This window comes from Bison bison, unplaced genomic scaffold, assembly GCF_000754665.1.
Source record: "Bison bison bison isolate TAMUID 2011002044 unplaced genomic scaffold, Bison_UMD1.0 scf7180017864471, whole genome shotgun sequence".
In the NCBI taxonomy this organism is placed as follows: domain Eukaryota; kingdom Metazoa; phylum Chordata; class Mammalia; order Artiodactyla; family Bovidae; genus Bison; species Bison bison.
Window position 1 is genome coordinate 25743029 of NW_011495032.1, and position 19243 is coordinate 25762271.

Below are 19243 nucleotides of genomic sequence, written 5' to 3' on the forward strand. Positions count from 1 at the left end.
GAGCTGCAGATGCTGCTGGAGGAGGAAATCCCGGGGGGCCGCCGGGCCCTCTTCGACAGTTACACGAATCTGGAACGGGTGGCCGATTACTGCGAGAACAACTACATCCAGGTGCGACGCATCTCCCGGCCTGGGCGTGTTGGGCCTCTGGCTGCTGAGCAGCGGGTGGGGGACCCCCGGCCCGGGGGCCGCGCGCCTGGGGGCGTAGGGTACACGGGGCCGAGGCCGCAGCAGGGACACAGTGCAGCTGAGTCCCCGTGCAGGGGTAGAAGCAGGGTGGGAGCGGGAGAATGGGTGAGAATTCTCCGGTTGGAGGAAATTGTAGCTTTCAAGCATTTTTCAAAAGCCATGAATCAGTTCTCGGTGCGGGGGGTGTGTGTGTGTGTCCCCGCCTCCTCTTCTTCCCTCGGCCGCCTCCGCAATCGGTGCCCGTCAATTTTCGCGATGGCGGAGGAGGCGGAGAGTGGCATTTTCTATTTGACAGAATCCTACTCCCCCATATGGCAAGGGTTTGGGGTTTAATGGGTCGCTCTCATCCCCCAATCTCTGGAGGATTTTTGAGGCGCTGTATTGCTGCAAAGTAAAATGCCTGAGCTTTCTATTCATTTGAATGCATCAAAAGATCAGCGTGGTTTTTTTTTGGCTTGTTTTTGGGTTCTAACTGAGGCTACAGTATAAGCAGCTGTCCCCCTTGTTGGAAGTTAATGCCAGTTTTCTTCTCTATGGAGAATGAGAAGCTGCATGATAATGGTCTATTCCCTCCCGCTACCCACCTCCAAGCCCGTTAGAAATAGCTAATTTGCCTGCAGGGAAAATTTTTGTGATTATCTTTGAGAGAGAAATGGGAAATAATTCTCACGGTTTGAATTTTCATGTATGGTTGGTTTGGCATCGGGACTCAGTGGTAGCACTGTATGTATGTGTATGAAGGCGGGGGATATTGGGTGAGATGAAATTGAGCTGCTTCTAGAAGAAGCAAGATTATGTGGATTAAAAACAATTCTTTTTAAAAAATTATTTAAAGGATAGCTTAAGATGCACAGTTTGCAAAGTCAGCATCTTTTGTTTTCTTTATAGCTTATTCTGAATCATAGGTTCTACCTCCATCTTTTCCCTTCCTATTTAAATTCTCTTGGGATATAGGTGGAAATGGAAGCAATATGTTAAATTGTTCCTTCACTGTGGCCTTTTTTCCTTCTCCCACCTCCATCTCTCCAGGCATCTTTCCTAACATCAGCTATATTGGGAAGCATTCTCAAGTCTTGGTGTGAACCAAAGAAAAAAATGGGTGTTAAAATTTATATAGGTTCATGAATTTTGTAAGGATCACATGGTTAATCAAGGATAGTATTGTAAGATATTACTTGATTAGACATATCCTGAGCACGGTATTTTCTTGTATGGAATATTTGTACTGGAGAATGAATCAGACATAATCCAAGGCTTTTCCCTCCAAAGAGGCAGTTGAAAGTATGGCCAGTAGGAAAAGATAGAGTGTGTCTTGGGTCAAAGGTACATACAGACAGTACACTTGTCCATATTCATGGGGTGCTTTGCTGATACTGAGTGTGGTAGGAGAGAGTAAAAGGTTGAGATGCTCAGTTTTCACTAAATATATTTGAAAGTCTAAAATGGCCTGGCACTGTTAAGAGTTGATACGTACCTAGTGTCTACAGAATTTCATAGTATAGTTAGTGGGATGGCTGATCTGTAGCAGATGAATACCATTTTGAGTGTCAATTTATATTCTTAATGGGCTGCAGGTGGGAAGAAGGACTGGTGGAAACTACGCTATCCTCACTCTGGAAATTCAGTCTCTAGGAGAGGCAAATAAAAGGATTGAAGTAATCATTACAATCCCTTGTGCAACATATGGGAAAGAGTTACAGGTCTCAGAAGAGAAACAGAGTGGAACAGTGATTGGGTTGCAATTATCACTACTAATTTTTTTTTTTAAGTTCTCTTTGTTTGGAAGATAATTTTTATTGTAATTTGAAGATATAGTTCCTTTTAGGTTGCAGTAGTTACATAAAAGGTAAAAGTACCTGAATTGATAAAGCTGAGAGAGTAAAGGGATCAACAATTGTCATCACTACATTTCTTCTGGTTCAAAAGAGAAGAATGTTGCTGCCATCATTTGTCTTAGCAGTGGGACTCAGAATTTAATGCGATGGTGTTTTAAAATTCAGAATGTAAGTGCTGATTAATAGAAATGGATTTGGATTTTAAAATGCCTTGTTTCTTCCATTTAGAACCTAAAACAGACGGTATTAGGATGCAGTGGTTGTATTATTGGCGTTCTCGCGACAGAAAACTCCTACGTGATTTGTTTGTAGTAAAGTTGATAAATAGAACATGGTGATAGTGGATTTGTGCTGACTCAGCTGCACATTTGGCTGGCTCTTCTTGTAACCATCGAACTGACCAGCAGGGGTTCTGATGCAGCCTCTGTGACCCTGCAATGGATGCAAGTCAAGTAGTGATCCGACGGTCAGTTTAGGCTTATTACAGCAGCATGTCCTAACCACTAGCTCAAGTTAACTCACCTGACACTCATTTTATTTTGTGCAAGGACAGTTTTTGCCTGTAAAGCAGGAAAAAGACATTTATCGGTAGGTAACATGATAAGGTTCTTTGCTCAGTGTCCTTAAATGCCTAGTTTTATGCATGGGAATATAAAAATAAGATAAGAATATTCTAAATGTGGATTACATTTAGTGTAAAAATTGAGGAAAGGAAGAAAAATGGTGTTGTCCTTCTGAAAAGGCATACTGTTTAAGTTGTTCCTATCATATGAAAATGTCCTTTAGAAATGTTATCTTTTGGCATTAAGAGTGATCAAATAGTGCCTGTATTAACACACACAAAATCTACCGAAGGGTTTAAGTGGTAGTTTTCAAGGTTACCAGCCTAGTTTACATTATAAATTTAAAAATCATCTTTAGTATAAAAAAAATTAGATGATTTTGTTTTATTTCAACCTCTAGTAAAAAGTGATTGTCAAAATATTTTTCTAAAATGTGATAAAGAAAAGTTCTTAACTACAGTTTCCTCTTTTCCTGATTGACTATTTCTTTCCTGTAAAAAAGGACTTTAGTTACTGTTTAATTTTTTGGAGATATATAACACTTGTGTTTTTTTTCTTCATTTATAAACATTGATTCCTAATCTAGTAAGTGTTCAGAAACTTTTAAAATGTTTTGATTAACTTGGATCTACATGTTTATAAATGAAGAACATTATAATAATATGGATTGCTTTAATGTTTTTATAGATGAAATAAGATTACATTTTTACTCTGCTAAGGTATGTCTGGAAAACCAACTTGTTCATTTTTATATTTTTCCTTTTGCTAGATAAAAATGTTACTGCTTTTTGTGAGCCATAATTCACATAGATACATAGTAAATCCCATTGTCCTTTTTGGATTAAGCAAAGTCATCCAATAAAATAGCTTTGCTCAGAAGAATAGAAACTGAGAATTTACTTTATGTTTTATCTGAAATATTTCTTTGTTTTGAATAACAGGAAAGATGTCATTCGTTTTCCTCTGTCAACAAGGATACTCAGAATTCATTAAAAATTGCAGGGAAGGTTTATAAGGGGATAATAGAATCATAGCTTACTAGTCAGTTTCATTAAAAAGTAGTTACTGAAATGATACAAATATTTAAAATTCTTAATAAAAACCATGCTCATTGTTGAAAACTTATTCAGTTCAGTTTCTCAGTTGTGTCCAGCTCTTTGTGACCCCATGGACTGCAGCACGCCAGGCCTCCCTGTCCACCACCAACTCCTGGAGTTCACTCAGACTCATGTTCATTGAATTGGATGCCATCCAACCATCTCATCTGTCGTCCCTTTCTCCTCCCTCCTTCAATGTTTCCCATCACCAGGGTCTTTTCCAATGAGTTCTTCGCATTAGGTGGCCAAAGTATTGGAGTTTCAGCTTTAGCATCAGTCTTTCTAATGAATATTCAGGACTGATTTCCTTTAGGATGGACTGGTTGGATCTCCTTGCAGTCCAAGGGACTCTCAAGAGTCTTCTCCAACACTATAGTTCAAAAGCATCAATTCTTCGGCGCTCAACTTTCTTTATAGTCCAACTCTTACATCCATAGAAGACTACTGGAAAAACCATAGCTTTGACTAGATGGACTTTTGTTGGCAAAGTAATGTCTTTTAAGAAGGAAGAAACGTAAAATTGCCTAATCATTTTGAATATATAGCTGGGGTTTATAATTTTAAATCTTTTTATACACATGTGTATCATATTTTTAAAATATTAGGTTCGTGTTCTTTATTACCTTTATGCTGTTGCTGCTGCTAAGTCGCTTCTGTCGTGTCCGACCCTGTGCGACCCCATAGACGGCAGCCCACCAGGCTCCCCCATTCCTGGGATTCTCCAGGCAAGAACACTGGAGTGGGTTGCCATTTCCTTCTCCAATGCATGAAAGTGAAAAGTGAAAGTGAAGTCACTCAGTCGTGACTCTTTGAGACCCCATGGACTGCAGCCTATACCTTGATATATTTTTTAACTTTTTATTTTATATTGGGGTATAGCAGTGTTGTGATAGTTTCAGGTGAACAGTGAAGGGACTCAGTCATCCATGCATCCATTCTCCCCTAAACTCTCCTCCCATCCAGGTTGCTACATAACATTGAGCAGAGTTTCATGGGCTATACAGTAGGTCCTTGTTGGTTATCCTTTTTAAATATAGCAGCATGTACATGTCCATCCCAAACTCTAACTATGCTTTTCCCCCAATCTTCTGTCACCAACCAAAGTTTGTTTTCTTAAGTCTGAGTTTCTGTTTTTTGGGTTCGTTTGTATAGTTTCTTTTTAGATTCCACATACCAGGGATGTCATCCGATATTTCCCCTTCTCTGTCTGACTGACTTCACTCAGTATGACGACCTCTGGGTCCATCCATGTTGCTGCAAGTGGCGTTATTTCATTCTTTTTTAATGGCTGAGTAATACTGCATTGTATGTATTTACCACATCTTCTTTATCCATCCCTCCGTCAGTAGACATTTAGGTTGCTTCCATGTCTTGGCTACTGTAAACAGTGTTGCAGTAAATATTAGGGTGTGTTATACTTTGCTTTAAAAAGAAACTTTTAATGGTGCTAGTCATGACTTTGTCTTTTATGAATGATCATAGAGTATACAGAAAGGAGGTTTGTATTTATGTGTTTAACTTCTGTTTGTTCTCACAAATAGAGAAATCTTAAAAGTGCCTAGAATGAAAGAGGAGACAGTAGAAATTTGAGGACTGGTGTTTACATCCTTTCCTTGACTTTTGTTTTTCACCTCCACAGAGAGGGGTGACCCATGTAAGTGAACATCAGGCTGAATTAGGGAGATCGAATTTCCCTAGATTGAGGTGCGTAATGTATAGTGTGTGATAGATTTGCTTCATTCAGGGTCTTCTTTCGTCTTCCAAAGAATCTGTTGTTGAGTTGCTAAGTTGTGTCCGACACTTTTGCAACCCATGAGCTGTAGCCTACCACGCTCCTCTGCTCATGGGATTTCCCAGTCAAGAATGCTGGAATGGGTTGCCATTTCCTTCTTCAGGGGGTCTTCCCAACCCAGGGATTACTCATGTCTCTTGCATCAGCAGGTGGCGAGTTCTACCACTGAGCCATCTGAGAAGCCCTCTCCCACAGAATAGCTTATAACCAAATAGACTTACTTATGTGTAGAATATATACAGGAGATATTTTTGATGGTGAGATCCTTTGGATTGTTACTTATGTTTTAAAATGTAAAGAATTTTAATAACATGCAGTGGCGATGTGTATAAATGTAATATTTTGTGGATAAAGAGAAGTAGATTGAGAATTATATTTAGATTATTTGCAGACTTTTAATAGCTTATAAAGTGAAAGTCGCTCAGTCATGTCTGACTCTTTGCGACCCCATGGACTATTCAGTCCATGGAATTCTCCAGGCCAGAATACTGGAGTGGGTACCCGTTCCCTTCTGCAGGGGATTTTTCCAACCCAGGGATTTAACCCAGGTCTCCCGCATTGCAGGCAGATTCTTTACCAGCTGAGCCACTAGGGAAACCCCTTTAATAGCTTTTGATGGAATATTTATGAGAATTGTTAATAGACTCGCTTAATGAAGTAGCAAATGGAATGACACCTACTTTGAATTTTTCATTTATTTTGCGTTCCTTGTCCAGGTATAAAGCTTCCAGAGGATAGATTTATATCTTAAAAGTTTGTTTAATATCCTTTCATTAGCCATAGGATATTGGAGACACTAATTAACAGTCACTGAATGTCAGAAATACATACTGCAATATACTAGAGATTGCACTGAATAATTTTATAGATTGGATGTAAATTACCTCTAAACTTGCAAGTTTTTCCCTATTAGGTACTCTAAGCAGCATTTATATTCTCCTGGCATTACTATGCTGTCATTACCTTGTAGGGAATAGAGTTTTACTTTTTATTCATATACAAATAACATACTTAAATGTAGAAATTTTGCACTACAAAGCAGCTTGATCTTGAATCATTTACAATACATATTTTTCAATTTGATTTTGGTTTATTGAAGTGTAATACACATTGAATACAATTCACCTGTTTTAGGTAAAAAGGCTGTCAATTTTGACAAACTTATATAACCACGATGATATAAATTTTTTTCTAGTTTTAGCCAGTGATGATGATAGTGATAAACATTTGCAAATGGTTTTTGGTGGGACGTATGTCTTTATCTCACTTGGGTGAATGTAAGGAATTGGCCCCATGATGGCCGCCTGACGGCCTAGCGCGTATCCACATGGGTCACAATGGAAGGCTTGAAGTGCAGGTGGTCTGACTCTTGGCAGAGCACCCATGTACTTGTGAAGCTTGGGCGGAGCTCCTGGTAGGCTTCTTTCTCTCATTCCGTGTCTCCCACATGATACAGTTTCTCCTCAGCTCCTGGTTCTGATGAGATGAGCTTTCTGTTGCATCCTTTTAGGGCACAGCCGTGGCTATGAAACTTCATGCTGTACTATGGCATTGATTCCTCCCTCACCACAGGGTTAGGCATCCATGTGGTAATCATATGGCCCCTTGTGTTTTGGTGTGGCTCTGCACAAGGACCTCAACTTTTGCTACTTATTCTTTACTCTTAATGTAAGTACACAGCTTTCTGAATCTGATAAGAGCTTGTCAGGGCTGGAGCAGGTCAAGTCTTCCCTTGACTTTGCTTGACAGCAAATATTTATAATACTGGTTTTATAGGGTTATATGGCAAACAGATGTTTAACTTTATTTAAAGTGCCGAACTCTTTTCCAAAATGATGGTACTATTTTGCATTCTTGCCAGCAAAGTATCAGTCGCTCTTCTTCCTTGTCAGTACTTGGTTTTGTCAGGTTTTAAAATTTTAGCTATTGTGATACGTGTTAGCGTTGTCACATTTGTTTCATTTTGCATTTTCTCAATGACTAATGATGTCAAGCATTTTTTCCTGTGGTTATTTACCATCTTTATATCATCTTTGGTGAGATGTGTGTCCAGATCTTTCATCTGTTTAAAAATTTTTTTAATTGTTTTGAGAATTTTTTAATGTATTCTATGTACACTTACTAGATATGTATTTTGCAAATAATTTCTCCTAGTATGTGTCTTGTCTTTGCATTTTAAGTGTCTTTAACAGAGCATAAGTTTTATATATTTGAAGCTGATGTATCAGCTTCTTTTTTGGTTAATACTTTTGCCTAATCTAAAATCACAAAGATTTCTCCTGTTTTTTTCTAGACATTTTGTAGTTTCTGATCTTACAGTTAAGTGTATAATCTACTTAAAATTAATTTATCTGTGGAAGTGAAGTATGTCGAGGTTTGGTTTTTGTAAATTGTTATCTAATTGCTTAGGAACCATTTGAGGAAAAGATTCTTTTCTCCATTCTATTCCCTTGGCATCTTGTTGAAATCAGTAGACCATATGTGTCCGGGTATATTTTAAACTCCATTTTGTTCCTTTAACACATACATATCAGTATATATACTTTGTCTGTATCATATTGTAGCTTTGTAGTAAGTCTTGAAATCAGGTGGTATGAATCTTATAGTTTGTTCTTTATCAGATTTGTTTTTGTTTTTCTAGGTTCTTTGGTTTCTCAGTATATGTTTTAGAAACAGCTTGTTAATTTCTGCAAACCTGCTGGGATTTTAATGAAATTGCACTGAATCTGTAGATATTTGGGGGCAATTTGTACTTTTGACAGTACTGAGTCCTCCGATCTGTGGACTTGGTATGTCTATTTAAGTATTCTTTGATTTAGCTAGTCATTTTAGTGATTAGAATACTGATTTTGCACATTATCTGCCATATCCCTAATTATTTAATGGTATTTATACTGTAATAAATAGTTATGTTTTATAAAATCTTGGTTTGCAGTTGTTCATTACTAGTGTATAGAAATAGGACTGACTTGTATATTGCCCTTTTATTCTGTGACCTTGGTAAATTTACATGTTAAACATAGTAGCTTTTTTTTTTTTTTGAAGATTCTTTAGAATTTTTTAAATGTAGGTAATCATGTCACCAGCAAATGAAGCTAGTTTTATTTCTTCCTTTCCAGTCTTTGTTTTATTTATCTTTCTTGCCTTATGGCACTGGCTGGGACCTCCAATATGATCTTGAATAGGCGTGGTGAGAGCTCATATCCTTCACTTGTTCTCAGTCTTGGAGGGAAAGTGGCCAGTCTTTCACCGTTAACTATGTTACTAGCTGTAAGTTTTCGTGCATGTCCTTCATCAGGTGCAGGAAGTTCTCTTATTCTTAGTTTGCTCAGAATATCTTTTAAAATCAGGATTGATTTCATATTATGTTGTATGCTTTTTTCCTGCATCTTTTGAGATGCTCATTATATTTTCAGTCTTAATAAAGTAAATGACGTTGTTTGATTGTACAATGGGTTTTGTAAAAATCTGCACTTAAGGGAAGTTTGATTAGTGAGGTGATGTGCATTCTGAGTTATATAACTTTGTTTTGCAAGAAATGGGTTTAAACTAATGTCTAGGAATTTGCTATAATCATTAAGCTTGGTCAAACAGGTATATATTGTGTATAATTGCTGCTATGCTATGTGCTTTATTTGTATATGCAAAAGGACTTTATAAAGGCTGAATGCATTGTTATTTTAAAAACCTTAAATTTCTTTTCATATTGAGAACATTAAAATAGCTACAAAACCCTGAAAATATGATGTAGGTTATTTTAAATTATAATTTTGCCAATTAAATAGTGGTGTACATAGTAAAGATAATTTTAGTGGCCGTGTGACTGAGAAATTAACCTCTCTGTCTCAGTTGTTAATCTGTAAGGTGTTAGAATTATAGCAGCTATTTCATAGGGTATTTGTAAAGATTCAGTGAGATAATACAGCTAAAACAGTACATGTCTAATAAAATTTAAGACTGTTGATTTTTAAGATGCTCTATATTATGTGCCACTAACTTAATGAACATTGCCACTTAAACACTTAAAATACTGCTACTTTACCCTCAGGATGCGTTTCAGTTTTGGTAATGTTAAAATATGAAAAACTATTCATACTACAATCAGTGAAACATGGTTTATCATTATTGATGTATATTGAAGACTTATATGATTTATTTTTGTCTTTTTTTTTTTTTTTACACTTTTGGGAGCATGTCTTATAATGGTTACTTTTTTTTTTTTTTAAGATTTTTGATAGGATGAGATGCAAGATATCTTCCATGCTAATTTCATTTGTCTTATTGTGCTGCAACTGTATTATGGTTGAATTTTTCTAGTTAAGCAGAATTTCATAGCTTTTACAACTAAACTACATTATGTAAAGTTATATTTCACATTCACAGACGCATAAGTAGTTCATTTTAATTTTCTGGAAATTGTGACAAACTATGACTGCTCATGGATGTCCTGGGTTAAAGTACTTTGTCTCCAAACTTAATTGCTTTAGAGTGATACTTCTTGACTTTTTACACCTCATGCCCTCTTCTGATAAATACGAAAATCAGCCAGGTACCTTCTCTTACCCAGTTTATGGTTATATGTTGACTTAGAACGTGACCACCATAACTTTCAGCATTTCTAGCAGTTTGCCAAGATGAAGGAATTTACGTGAGTTAGGCCTTCTAGAGTAAATATCTATCGAGGTAGCAAATTCTGCAAAGTTCAGAGGTTCAGAGCTGAGTCTTCAGGTTACATATGACAAAATACTATGATTTAGTTTAAGACCACTGTCACTCTTGGGCTTCCCTGATGGCTCAGACGGTAAAGAAGCTGCCCAGGCCACCCAGGTCTCCCACATTGCAGGGAGATTCTTTACCAGCTGAGCCACAAAGGAAGGCCGCAATGCAGGAGACTGGGATTAAATCCCTGGGTTGGGAAGATTCCCTGGAGAAGGAACTGGCAACACACTCCAGTATTCTTGCCTGGAGAACCCCGTGAACAGAGGAGCCTGGCGGGCTACAGTTTGTGGGGTCACAAAGAGTTGGACATGACTGAGCAACTAATACACACACACGCGTAGTTGCTCTTATTTTGAAGTAGATGGATGAAGAAATTTATTTTAAATGCTAAGGTGTTTAACTTGACACTATACCTTTTGAGTGTACAACCTTATATGGTTTTAAAAGGTATTATTTTCAAAGTCAGATGAAAATTTGTTATGCAAAAATTCTGATACATATAGTTTTTGATTTCTAAATACTTAAACTGTTGCATCTGCATTAATTTCCTATTGCTGCTATAACAAATTATCAAAATTTTAGTATCTTAAAGTACCATGAACTTATTATTTAATAGCTCTGGAGGTCAGAAGTCTGAAATGGGTCACAAGAGCTGTGTTTCATTCTGGAAGCTGTAGGGAGGAGTCCGTTTCCTTACCTTTTCCAGCTTTACGAGGCTGCCCACATTCTTTAGTCCGTGGCCCTCTTTCAGTTCCTTGGGTAGCAATGGCATCGCTCAGACCCTGCTTCCATTTTCACATCTCTTACTGTCCCCCTGCTTCCATCATCACTTCCCCTTCTCTTTCTCTTGCTTCTTTTGTCCTGTTGCCTTCTCTGATCCTCTCTCCCTCTTATAAAGTCCTTGTGATTACATTGGATCCAGTCACATAACCTTCCAGAGAAGGCAGTGGCACCCCACTCCAGTACTCTTGCCTGGAGAATCCCATGGATGGAGGAGCCTGGTAGGCTGCAGTCCATGAGGTCGCTAAGAGTTGGACACGACTGAGCGACTTCACTTTCACTTTTCACTTTCATGCATTGGAGAAGGAAATGGCAACCTACTCCAGTGTTCTTGCCTGGAGAATCCCAGGGACAGCTGAGCCTGGTGGGCTTCTGTCTTTGGGGTCACACAGAGTCGGACACGACTGAAGCGACTTAGGAGCAGCAGCATAACCTTCCCATCTCAGAATCTTAACTTTTCATTTGCAAAGTCCCTTTTGCCACGTCAGGTAACATATTCACAGATTCCAGGGATTAGGATGTGATCGTCTGTGAAAGGGCCGCTATTCAGCCTACCACAGTATCTGAATGTAGCTTCTCCTGTAGCCGTTCCTCTATCAGTAAGTGACAGCTCTGACTTCTTAATACTGAAACCAAAAACCTTAGTATCACCATTGACTTCTCTTTTGCAATTACAAGTAGCTCTGTCTTCATCTTCCTGGATCTGACTACTCTTCACTATCTCTCCTGATACCATCCTGGTCCCAGTTACCATTATCCCTTACTTAGATTATAGCAGTAGCCTTTCAGCTAGTCTTGGAATAGCAGCCAGAATGAGCTTTTAAAAATCTAAATCAAACGATATCACTGTTCTGTTAAAAACTTGGGAACTTCTCAGTGTAAGAACCAGAATCTTTAAAATTGCACGCAGGGTACAGATGATCTAGTTTCTGGTCTTGAATTGTCTGCCTTTCCTTTGCTCATTCTGCTCCCGCCACTTTGACCGGTGTCCCTTTTTTTCTTTTTTTTTTAATATTTCTTTGGCTATGCTGAATCTTAGTTGCAGTACACGGGATCTTTGGTTGCTGCATGTGGGATCTAGTTCCCTAACCAGGGACCAGACTTGCACTGGGAGCACAAGAGTGTTAGCCCCTGGACCACCAGGGAAGTTCCTTGGCCTCTTTTTCTTGAACATACCAGGCCTACTTCTTCCTGAGGACCTTTTTAGTCTGCGTTTACTGTGACTGAATCTTTTACCTCCTTTAGGCTTTCTTGATTCCTTCCTGATCTGTGTAAAATTGTAACATATTCCCTGCCCTTTGTTCACACTCCTCTTTGCTTGTACTTTTCTTTCCATATTTATTTTTCTTCATATTACTTATAATTTAGCAAACAGTATATTTATTTATATCTCCCTCTTTCCTGATAGCTCAGTTGGTAAAGACTCTGCCTGCAAGGCAGGAGACCCCAGTTCGATTCCTGGGTTGGGAAGATCTCTTGGAGAAGAGATAGGCTACCCACTCCAGTATTCTGGCCTAGAGAATTCCATGGACTGTATAGTCCATGGGGTCGCAAAGGGTTGGACACGACTGAATGACTTTCACTCTCTGGCATGTGAGTGATACAGAAAGGCGGGGAGTTTTGCCTCTTGCACTGCCAGCATATGGAGCAGTGCCATATAGGCATTCAATAAATATTAAGTGAATAAATCAGGTGTCTTCTGGTAAGCAGTATAAAATATATTTGAGAGAAGTGAAATAAATTACTCCTCTAAAGTTGAAGAGGTTGTAGATTTATGTACGTATAAGTGAAATTGGAGCATACTTCTCATTTGTCTGGCATATTTAATGTGGATACGACTGACAGAATTGACAGTGCTGTTTCAAACAGGCTTCCCTGGCAGCACAGGTGTTACAGAATCCACCTGCAATGCAGGGTTTGATCCCTGGGTCTGGAAGATTTCCTGGAGAAGGGAGTGGCAATCCACTCCAAGTATTCTTCCCTGGAGAATCCCACGGACAGAGAAGCCTGGCAGGCTACAGTCTATGGTGTCGCAAAGAATTGGACAGAACCGAGCAGCTAACCACACATGCACACATTTCAAACGCTGCTGGTGCTATAGAGTTAATTCAGTTAAATTCCTTTTACTTTGTTGTTGTTCAGTCGCTCAGTCATGTCTGTCCCTTTGCAACTCCATGGACTGTAGCACGTCAGGCTTCCCTGCCCTTTGCAATCACCCAGAGTTTGCCCAAACTCATGTCTGTTGAGTCAGTGAGGGCATCCAACCACCTCATCCTCTGTCATCCCCTTCTCCTCCTGCCTTCAGTCTTTGCCAGCATCAGGATCTTTTCCAGTGAGTCAGTTCTTCGCATCAGGTGACCAATGTATTGGAGCTTCAACGTCAGTCCTTCCAATGATTATTAAGGGTTGACTTCCTTTAGGATTGACTGGTTTGATCGCCTTACTGTCCAAGGGGCTCTCAAATCTTCTCCAACACTACAGTTTGAAAGCATCAATTCTTTGATGCTCAGCCTTCTTTATGGTCCAGCTCTCACATCCATACATGACTACTGAAAAAACCATAGCTTTGACTAGACCTTTGTTGGCAAAGTGGTGTCACTGCTTTTTAATACGCCTACTAGCTTTGTCATAGCTTTCCTTCCAAGGAGCAAGCGTCTTTTAATTTCATGGCTGCAGTCACCGTCCGCAGTGATTTTGGAGCCCAAGAAAATAAACTGTCACTGTTTCCATTGTTTCCCCATCTGTTAGCCATGAAATTTTGGGCCCGGATGCCATGATCTTCATTTTTTGAATGTTGAGTTTTAAGCCAGCTTTTTCATTGTCTTCTTTCACCTTCCTCAAAAGGCTCCTTAATTCCTTTTTATTTTCTGCCATGAGGGTGGTGTGATCTGCATGCTGCTGCTGCTAAGTTGCTTCAGTCGTGTCCAACTCTGCGACCCCATAGACGGCAGCCCACCAGGCTCCTCCGTCCCTGGGATTCTCCAGGCAAGAACACTGGAGAGGGTTGCCATTTCCTTCTCCAATGCATGAAACTGAAAAGTGAAAGTGAAGTTGCTCCGTTGTGTTCAACTCTTAACGACCCCATGAACTGCAGCCTACCAGGCTCCTCCGCCCATGGGATTTTCCAGGCAACAGTACTGGAGTGAGTCGCCATTGTTATCTGCATATCTGAGGTTATTAATGTTTCTCCCCGCAATGCTGATTCCAGCTTGTGCTTCATCCAACCTGGCTTTTTGCATGATGTACTCTGTATGTAAGTTAAATAAGCAGGGTGTCAATATACAGCCTTGACATACTCCTTTCCCAGTTTTGAACCAGTTCATTGTTCCATGTCTCGTTCTAACTGTTGGTTCTTGACCTGCATACAGGTTTCTCAGGAGGCAGGTCAGGTGGTCTGGTATTGCCATCTCTTTTAAGAATTTTTTCCACAGTTCGCTGTGAGCCACACAGTCAAAGACTTTAACATAGACAATGAAGCAAAAGTAAATGCTCTTCTGAAATTTCTTTGATGTTGGCAATTTGATCTCTGGTTTCTCTGCGTTTTCTCAATCCAGCTTGTACATCTGGAAGTTTACAGTTCATGTCCTGTTGGAGCCTGGCTTGGAGAACTTTGAGCATTACTTTGCTAGCGTGTGAAACAACTGCAGTTGTGCGGTTGTTTGAAGGTTCTTTGGCACTGCCCTCCTTTTGATTGGAATGAAAACTAACCTCTTCCAGTCCTGTGGCCACTGCTAAGTTTTCCAAATTTATTGTCACATTGAGTGCATCACTTGAACATCATCATCTGTTTGTTGTTTCCCTCTATTTCTTTGCATTGATCACTGAGGAAAGCTTTCTTATCTCTCCTTGCAGTTCCTTGGAACCCTGCATTCAGATGGATATACCTTTCCTTTCCTCCTTTGCCTTTAGCTTCTCTTCTTTTCTCAGATATTTGTAAGACTTCCTCAGACAACCATCTTGCCTTTTTATATTTCTTTTTCTTGGGTATGGTTTAGATCACCACCTCCTGTACAATGTTAGGAACCTTTGTCCATAGTTCTTCAGACACTCAGTCAGATCTAATCCCTTGAATCTGTCACTTCCATTGTATAATTGTAAGGGATTTGGTTTGGGTCACACCTGAATGGCCTAGTGGTTTTCCCTACTTTCTTCAGTTTAAGTCTTTCACTTAGTGCCGGGCTTACTCTATAGAGGATGCTCATCAGATGTCTGAACTGATCTATGTCTCCTTGGGAACTAAGCAGCAGAGATATTCCTGTTTTCTGACTCTGCTAAAGTACACCTTGGCAAGGAGAGCATCATATTTAGTATTTTTTCTGTGTCCCTTGTGCTTTGTTGATTAAGATGTTTGTGCTTAAGACTCACACCACTTCAGATTTTCATTATGTATATTTTTTATTTGAAAAATATTTATTGAGCATTTATCCATGCTAGGAAATCAGTGATAAGTAAGTAATGGAGCTGAGTCTTAATTCTGTTACCTATTTTGTTTCCTATGAAGAGCCTCTGTTGTAAATTCTGAATGAGTGGAATTTGAACTAAAGATAACATGAGCCTATTTTTCTTTTGTTGTTCTTACTGACTGTGATTTGGCTGTATCCACTTATCTGTTGAAGACTTTGAATAGAGGCAAGAAGATGCATTGTGAGGTGTTTCCAGAATCTACAAAACAAGATTGAATAAGGGAAGCCAGTAAGGAATACCAGCCTTTTTCAATATGTGGTACCACATGCATTCTGCCAGGAGATAGTGTTTGAATAATGATTCCTTATTTTCTCATTTAAAATCTTTTATTCTAAGTCTGCAAGAGCAGACCATACTCACAAAAAGAATTTGAATCACTTAATAGATACCACTCTTATATTTTTGAGAGAAGATGGAATTAAAGTTTATTGATATTAAATTTATTTTGTTTTCTGGTTTTTTTATCATCCATACATCTGTTTATAATGTATTAATATAATTATGAATTTTATTCATGTGTAAGTAATAAAATCTACATATAATTTAAATTTAATTTCAGCAGTTTAGTTTGTGGTATAAACATGTTAGGTACATGTACATCTAGCACTCAGTCCTCTAGTATTTCTTATTATTTGGTAAACACTCAGGGCCTTGTATAAATTTCTCCAAGTGAATATGTACTGTTTTTTCCTCAAGCTTTATTGAGATATAATTGACATGCAGCATTGTAAGTTTGTGTTCAACATGATCATTTATAATTGATTCACAGTGTGATGATTTGATAGTGTGATGATTTGTTACGCCTGTTCGTTGGGAACTGATTACCACAGTATGATTAGTAAACACCTCCATCACCTCATGTGATTACTTTTTTTTTTAATGTTTTTTAAATTACATTTTTAAATGTTCTGTGGTGAGAACATTTAAGATCTGTTCTCTTAGTGACTTTCATGTGTATGCTATAGTATTTTAACTATAGTCATGCTGTGCATTAGATCTCCAGAACTGATTCATCTAATAACTGGAAGTTTGTATTAAAATTTTTTTTATTGATGTACAGTTGATTGATGATGTTAATTTCTTCTGCACAGAAAAGTGACTCAATTATACATCTCTCCTCTTCCGGTTTGTCACAGGATGTGAATATGGTTTCTTGGGCTATGCACTGGCACTTTGTTGTTTATCCTGTGTCCTGAAAGTTTATACCCTTTGATCAATATTTCCCCATTTCTCCCATCCCTACCCCCTGGCAGCTACCATTCTCTCTGCTTGCTTGGGTATTTTAGATTTCATGTATAAATGAGATAATACAGTATTTGTCTTTCTCTGATGTATTTCACTTAACACAGTACCTTCCATGTCCATTCACATTATTGCAAATGGGAGGATTTCCTTCTCAGGCTGACTAACATTCCATCGTACAAATGGGCTTCCCTGGTGGCTTAGATGGTAAAGCGTCTGCCCGCAATGTGGGAGACCTGGATCCCCGGGAGAGGGAAATGGCAACCCACTCCAGTACTCTTGCCTGGAAAATCGCATGGACAAACAGAGGAGTCCACGGGGTCACAGAGAGTCAGACACGACTGAGCGACTTCACTTCACTCTTTCTCCAGTCATCTGTAGATGGACAGGTTGTTTCCGTATCTTGACTATTGTAAATAATGCTGCAGTGAATATGGAAAATAGTGATTTTATTTCCTTTGGATATACATCCAGAAGTGGAATTGCTAAATCATGTAGTATTTCTGGTTTTGATTTTTTGAGGGAACTTTATCCTGTTTTCCTTAGTGGCTGTGCCAGTTTACATTCCCACCGACGAGCGCACACAAGTTTTCTTTCTGTCCACCTCCTCACCAGTACCTGTTACCTTTTGTCTGTTTGATGATAACCATCCTAACAGGTGTGAGGTAATACCTTATTGTGGTTTTGATTTGTATTTTCCTTATAATTAGTGATGTTGAGCACCTTTTCCTGTACCTGTGGTCTTCTTTAGAAAAATATCTATTTAGTTCCTTTACCCATTTTTTAATTATTTCGTTTTTTGCTCTTGAGTTGTATGAATTTCCTTATACATTTTGGATATTAACCCCTTATTAGGTACTTGATTTGCAGATATTTTCTCCTATTAGATAGGTTGGCTTTTGATTTTGTTGATTTCTTTTGCTGTTTAGAAGTTTTTTATTTTGATGTGGTTTCATTTGTTTGTTTTTGCTTGTACTTTGGTGTTACATCTAAAAAGTTTTTGCCTAGACCAGTGCCAAGGAGCTTTTTTTCCCTGCCTTTTTTAAGGAGTTTTTCTTCTAGGGGTTTCAGGTCTTATATCTAAGTCTACTCCATTTTAAGTTAATTTTGCTGAGTGGTACAAGTTAGGGGTGCAGTTTTATTCATTCTTTTGCATGTCCTTATCCAGTTTCCCCAGCACTGTTTATTGAAGAGAATATCCTTTCCTCAGTGAATGTTCTTGACTTCTTAGTCAAATATTAGTTGACTGTATATTGAAGGTTTTACTTCTGGACTCTCAGTTCCATCGATGTCTTTTTCTTGCTAATAATCATACTGTTTTGATTACCCTGCCTTTGTAACCCCTGGAGAAGGAAATGGCAACCCACTCCAGTATTCCTGCCTGGTAAATCCTGTGGATGGAGGAGCCAGACAGGCTAAAGCCCATGGGGTCAACAAAGTTGGACATGACTGAGTGACTTCACTTCACCGTCACTTAAGCTTTGTAATAATTGTGAAATCAGAAAGTGTGATGCCTCTAGTTTATTCTTTCTCAGGATTGTTTGGCTGTTCAGGGTCTTTTGTTATTTCCTATGAATTTTAGAATTATTTTTTCTATTTCTGTGAAAAATGTGGCACTGTTTCTTAGAATCCTGATTGATATGCCTCTGGTCTCCAAGGGGATTATTTAACATAGTACTCAGCCATATAATTGAATTGTGCTTTTTAGTTTTTTCTTGCTCCTGCAAATGTTGTAAAGCTTGGTGTGTTACTCATAAGACATTGTTAGTTGTCTTTAGCTATAGAGAGAAACCATGATGCATTTAAATTTGTGCTGCACTGCTGCGTATTAGAATTCTAATAATCTGTCTTGTCTTTGAATTAGTGTCATATGATTTCTTTCTGTCTGTAAGGAAGAGGTGGAGGAACACATTTGAAAGACATCTGTTGTCTTACCTAGCCTATTGAGACTTCTAACTTGAATTTTTATTTACATTTGTGATCATCTATTCTTTAGTATTTTCCCTCATTGTGAATACTTTTTTGATAGGAAAATCTATAAATAATTGTTCCAGTGTTTGTAATTATAAATTATTTCAGAACTGTGGAGAAAATACATCATGGCCTTATCTTGTTAGTTTTTGGAGTTTAATTGTTCATTTGTTTTTTGTTAACCCAGGTATAAATAAAGCCAATTAAGGATTTAGAGGTATTTCTAGTTTACTAGGACCTGAAGTGCCAGATGTTACTGTTGATTTATACCTTTCCACGTGTCCCTTACCTTCACAGTAAAGCTTTGTGCTTTAGTTTGTTTAGAAAGGATCCTACCTAATAGCATAAAGTTACTATTTCATAATTAGCCCTAAAGCCTATCCTATCGTGAACATTATTCATAGAAGGAGAACTTGATCTTTAATGATAGTTTTAAAAAACCCACTGTGTGAGTAATTTCTTTTAAGAACTAAAAATATATTCTGATGAAAAATTAAAGAATAACTTTTTGTTAATTAAAATTAGATGGGATTGCTTGTGTTAAAAATTAGCTTGTAATTCTGTATTGAGTTTTCCAAATAAGACTTCAGA

At 38.3% G+C, this 19243-nt stretch overlaps 1 protein-coding gene across 5 annotated transcripts in view; it reads left to right on the forward strand.

The window, feature by feature from the left end:
• The first annotated feature begins 6 nt into the window (after positions 1-6).
• ABI2 (abl-interactor 2) overlaps positions 7-19243 on the forward strand; it is a 101254-nt gene continuing 82017 nt past the window's right edge. For all 5 annotated transcript variants that reach the window (XM_010861017.1, XM_010861014.1, XM_010861015.1 and 2 more), the window contains exon 1: positions 7-111. In XM_010861017.1, coding sequence (XP_010859319.1) covers positions 10-111 — 102 coding nt within the window. In that variant the 5' untranslated portion in view covers positions 7-9. The remainder of the gene's footprint in view (positions 112-19243) is intronic.